Here is a 4,983-nt window from a genome sequence, read left to right as displayed (position 1 = left end):
AGAGTGGGTGCCGAGCCGAGGAGCGGTGCATGCACTGCGCTTGCCGCCCAGGTGACCAGGCACCCGCGCTCGCTGTCGCCCCCGTTCAAAACAGGCACATGCCCAGCGCAGGGCATCCCGTTCTGCCGACGCGGGGCTGGGAGCTGTTGTGAGGTGCGCTGCGGCGGTGCAGCTGGCAGGCCAGGCCAGGCACCCGCGCCCCGGGCCGCTCCCCCAACCCACCTTGGCGCGCGACGCGATGCCCACCGCGCCCTCGTCGCTCACATCCCCCAGCGCGTCCACGCGCACCCCCAGCGCGCACTTGGCCGCCAGCACGCGCGAGATCTTGCCCTTGAACTTGGGCGCCGCCTGGCCGATGAGGGAGGCGTGGTAGATGAGGCCGTACTTGGGCGTCTCGTGCTTGGTCTTCAGAGCCCTGCGCGCGGCGGGCGGCGGGCCAGGGGGCGCGCTCGGCGGTGGTGCACGTGCATGTGTGCACGCGTGCGTGCGTGCGCGCGTGCGTGACAAGGGATCAAGCCAGCGAGGGGCGTGCGCGGCGGGGACGAGAGGCCTGCGTGCCACGGCCACCACCACCCCGGAGTGCCCCCCCACCCCCCACCCCCGGCGTCCCGCCCCCCGCACCTGAACAGCGCCTTCTCCGCGCCCAGGATCTGGATGGTGGAGGCGGGGGCCTTGGCCAGGTTGATGAGGGAGCCGACGTGGGCGATGAGGCGCGCGCCCACCAGCTCCCCCACCAGCACCGTCAGGTTGGGGGCCACCGCCGCCATGCGGCTCTTGAGGTAGTCGTACAGCTGGCCGCGGTACTCGCTCAGCGCGATGACCTCGGTCGCACAGGTTGAGGATGTTGGCCACGTCGTCCTCGCTCACCTCGGTGCCCATGGACACCCCGGCTGCATGGGGGAGAGGGAGAGGGGGGGCAGAGCGGGTGGGGAGGGGCGCGGGTGAGGCTGGGGTGGTGGAGAGGCTGGGGTGCAGGAGAGGCTGGGGTGGTGGAGAGCGGGGGGAGGTGGGGGATGGGCAGGCAGGCAGGCAGACGTGCAGGCGCGCAGCGCAGCCCCCGCGCACCGGCCTCCTTGAGCTGCCCCTCCGCCTCCTCCTCCAAAAAGTCGGAGAAGTCAATGCCCGCGGCCTGGTCGCGGGTGCCCATCAGCTTGACTGCACGCAGGCAGGGGGAGTGTGTGGGGGTGCAGGGGCGCGTGTGGGCGTGCTGGAGTGTGGGGCACGCGCGTGTGTGTGTTCAGGGCCAGGCCCGGCCAGGAGCCACCATCGCATCGCCCCTGCTTGTGTCTGCCACCGGCTGACGCAGCCGCCGCCGCAGCCGCGTCGCAGGCACCGCCCCCCCGGCTCCCCGCTGCTGCCACAGGCGCCGCCCCCCCGGCGCACCCGTCTTTGCATAGGCGATGTTGTCTGCCACAATCTTGGTCATCTCGGGGAAGTGCCAGCCGTACCACTCGCGCACGCGCATGGCATACGTGTTGAGCTCCTTGTCCAGATCATCCAACAGGCCAATGGCCTGATTGCAGGGTGGGTGGGCAGGGCACGGCAGGGGCGCGGGTCGGCGGGGCGCGCGGAGCGAGGTGGTGGCGGAGTGGGACGGCGGCCCGCTGCGGGCCGCCGGGGCGATCTGCCTGCGCTGGCAGCCGTGGCCCTCGGCCCGCCCCTGCATCGCCGGCATGGCCCGCCACGACAGCTCTGCTGCTTGCCAGCCCCCGCCCCGAACCCCCAGCCCCAGCGGCAGCAGCCGCTGCCGCTCCCCTCCCGCCGCACCTGCACAATCATGGTGTCCACCTTGTCCGGCGAGAACTTGAGCTTGTAGCGGGAGAGGGAGTGGGAGAGGCCCAGCGACATGGGGCGCAGGTCTTGAGCGCTGAGCCCGCCCACCAGGTTGGTCAGCTGGTTGCGGATGCCGCGCGTCAGCTCCATCACTCCTGACGAGTACAGGCAGTTGATGCCCAGCTTCTCCTTGATCACGTTGCCCAGCTTGGCGTCCAGCACAGCCAGCGTGTCGCCCTCGGCGTGCTTCTTCAGAAACTTCTTCAGCCCTGCGGCGCGAAGGAGGCGGGAACGGGAGCAAGGCGGGGTCGGCAGGGAGCATACCAGGGCAGCAGTGCTGGTTACCGCCACAACCAGGCCGCTGTGTCCTGTGCCGCATGCGTGTGCTACGCTGCTGTCTATGCGGTGCTGGCTTGCTGCGCCTGACTGCGCCGTCTCACCCTTGCTGATCTTGCTGTCCACCAGCGAGGCAGCCGCCTGCAGCGCCTCGGTCGTGTTCTCAAACTTGCTGAACGCCTTGAGCTTCACCACCTTCTTGGCGGCCTCGGGAGTCTCGAAGTCAGACCACACATCCTGCGGGCGCCAGGAGTGCTGGTGTGTTTCAGGCGGAGGGAAAGCAGGCAGGAGGCGTGGCGGCGAGGCGGCGGGGCGGCAGCCGGCGGCTGGCGTGGGGCACCCCATCGCTGATGCTGCGGGCATGCTTCCATCCCCAGCCTGCTGCTGAGAGGATGGCGGGGGTCGGCCGCAGCTGTGTGTGCACCACACTGCTGCATGCTGCACTGCCATGCATGCATTCACTGCTGCGGGGCGAGGCAGCCTCCCGAGCTCAGTACCCACCTTGGTTTCCGCCTCCCGCAGCTTGCCCTCGTCCAGCACCTTGAACAGCGCGAACCCTGCGCTGGACTCGAAGAGGAGCAGCATGGCGGCGCCTGCACCCCTCTGCCGTGCCGATGGGCGATGCACAGCAGGAGAAGAGATGAGGGAAGGGCCTGGCGCGCAGGTTGCATCATTGCCCCCGTGGCAGCGATGGGCTGGGGGCGATAAAGGGGCTTCCGAGCGGCCCTTTCTATCGAGTCATATCGCCATCGAGCGGGTGGCAGTGCTAGGAGCGCGGGCCAGCGAGCTGCAGAGGCCTCTCGGCGCCCGATCCCACTGGGGATTCCGCACAGGGCCCCAGCACCAGCAGGCGTGGCAGCATGGATAGCCAGGTGCTGCAGGTGGTGAGCGGGGATGGCCAGTTCAACACCGGCGGGGTGGAGCAATTCGTCAAGGACACGGGCGTCGAGGGCGCCGGCGTGGGCTACACCGTGGTGGCCATCATGGGCCCGCAGAGCTCCGGCAAGAGCACCCTGCTGAACAACCTGGTGAGGTTTTCCGCCGGCAGCTGGCGGCGGCAGGATCTGCCCGCCCATTTCTGGCGGCGTGTCGCTGCCTTGGCACCGCTGCTTTTTCTGGCCTCATTGCCACATGCACGGTAGGTGTGGCGAGGCACGGGAGACCTGGTCAGCCTGAGGCAGCCTCCCCCGCCCGCCTTCCGCCCCGCCCCGCAGTTTGGCACGCGGTTTGAGGAGATGGACGCGCTGAGCGGGCGGCACCAGACCACGCGCGGCATCTGGCTGGCGCGCTCCCCCAAGGTGGCTGCGCCCACCACGCTGGTCATGGACCTGGAGGGCTCCGACGGGCGGGAGCGGGGCGAGGACGACACCAGCTTTGAGCGCCAGTCGGCGCTGTTTGCGCTGGCGGTGGCCGACATTGTGCTGGTCAACATGTGGGCCAAGGACGTGGGGCGCGAGAGCGGCGCGGGCAAGCCGCTGCTCAAGACCATCTTCCAGGTCAACCTCAAGCTGTTCCAGGTGGGTGGGTGGGGGGCCGAGTGGTGGGCGGGGCTGCATGGGGCGCCGGCTGCGGGTGCTTTCTGATGTGGGGGCGCAGCGTGTGGCGGGATGGTTGCCGAGTTGCTGCTTTGGTTTGGTTCCTAGCCCGGCTCTGCCCTCCAGCCTCCCCCTCTCATGGTCATGCTCTGCCCAGCTCTCACCGGCTCCCGCGTGCCCGCGCCTCTCCGGCTGCAGCCGGCGCCCAGCCGCCGCCGCACCGTGCTGCTGTTTGTGTTCCGCGACCGCACCAAGACCCCGCTGGAGAAGCTGATTGAGACGTGGGAGGGGGACCTGCAGCGCATGTGGGAGGGCATCACCAAGCCGCCGCAGTACGAGCAGTACACCCTCACCGACTTCTTCGACCTGCAGTACGCCGCGCTGTCCAACTACGAGGACCGGCAGGAGGAGTTTCTGGCGGAGAGCGTGCTGCTGCGCCGCAAGTTCAGCGGCGGGGACGGCTCGGGTGGGTGTGGCTGTGGCTGTGGCTGTGGCTATGGCCGGGTGGTGGTGTGCGGCTTGCCGGGGGCGTGGCGGGAGCCAGTCGGGATGGCAGCAGGGCCTGGAGTGGGGCAGGCAGGGCTGGTTGGCTGCCCGCCCGCCGTTGCGCGCCGCTCCGTATTCAATCGCTGGTGCGTGCCTCTGCTGCGCCTGCTGCGCCTGCTGCTGGTGCAGAGGAGGAGGGCAGCTTCCTGCGCGTCAGTGACGAGAAGCTGCCGGGGCACGCGCTGGCGCTGAGCATGTGCAAGGTGTGGGAGGTGGTGCGCGAGCACAAGGACCTCAACCTGCCGGCGCACAGGGTGAGCTCCGCCGGGCGCTGGTGGTGGTGCGTGCGCGCCTCCGCCGGTCGCGTGTGCGAGTGTGTTGCTGGAGTGGTGGTGGTCATGTGTGTGTGTGTGTGTGTGTGTGGAAGGAAGGAAGGAAGGAAGGAAGGAGGGCCTGCTCGTCGCAGCATCTGCAGCCCGCTGCTGCTGCTCCCTCGCGCCCTGGCGCCTACCCCTCTACGTAGCGCTCTACAGCGCCTGCCCCTGCGCCCCTGCCCCCCTCACCACCCCCACCACCACCCCACACATCACCCTGCCCCTGCCCCCCCTTGCAGGTCATGGTGGCCAACATTCGGTGCGGCGAGATCATAGCGGAGCAGCTGGAGGCGTTCCGCGGCGACGGCGCGTGGCTGGCGCTGGCGCAGGAGGCGGGGCAGGACCTGGCGGTGTGCTTTGGGCAGCGGGCGGCAGACCTCATGGACTCGTGCCTGGAGGGTGGGTGGGCGGCTGACTGGTGGCGGCGCCGCATGCGCCTGTGCCTGTGCTGCAGGCTGAGGGGCAGGGCCGCAGGCTGC

General features: G+C 69.9%; 1 protein-coding gene across 1 annotated transcript in view; it reads right to left on the bottom strand.

Annotated features, from left to right (window-relative positions):
- The window catches only part of CHLNCDRAFT_57124 (hypothetical protein), a gene marked incomplete at its 3' end in the record, with an annotated part of 14,179 nt that overhangs the window by 442 nt on the left and 8,754 nt on the right, over positions 1-4,983 (bottom strand). Inside the window, exons 17-26 of the mRNA XM_005850100.1 lie at positions 3,998-4,076; positions 3,809-3,938; positions 2,611-2,712; positions 2,214-2,346; positions 1,768-2,042; positions 1,384-1,513; positions 1,066-1,155; positions 868-890; positions 622-821; positions 194-415 (exon numbers count right to left, since the gene is read on the bottom strand). Coding sequence (XP_005850162.1) covers positions 194-415; positions 622-821; positions 868-890; positions 1,066-1,155; positions 1,384-1,513; positions 1,768-2,042; positions 2,214-2,346; positions 2,611-2,712; positions 3,809-3,938; positions 3,998-4,076 — 1,384 coding nt within the window. The remainder of the gene's footprint in view (positions 1-193; positions 416-621; positions 822-867; positions 891-1,065; positions 1,156-1,383; positions 1,514-1,767; positions 2,043-2,213; positions 2,347-2,610; positions 2,713-3,808; positions 3,939-3,997; positions 4,077-4,983) is intronic.

This window comes from Chlorella variabilis (genome assembly GCF_000147415.1).
Source record: "Chlorella variabilis unplaced genomic scaffold CHLNCscaffold_4, whole genome shotgun sequence".
Taxonomy (NCBI): Eukaryota; Viridiplantae; Chlorophyta; class Trebouxiophyceae; order Chlorellales; family Chlorellaceae; genus Chlorella; species Chlorella variabilis.
The sequence above is the reverse complement of the archived record's forward strand: the minus strand, read 5'-3'. Positions and strand labels throughout refer to the sequence as shown.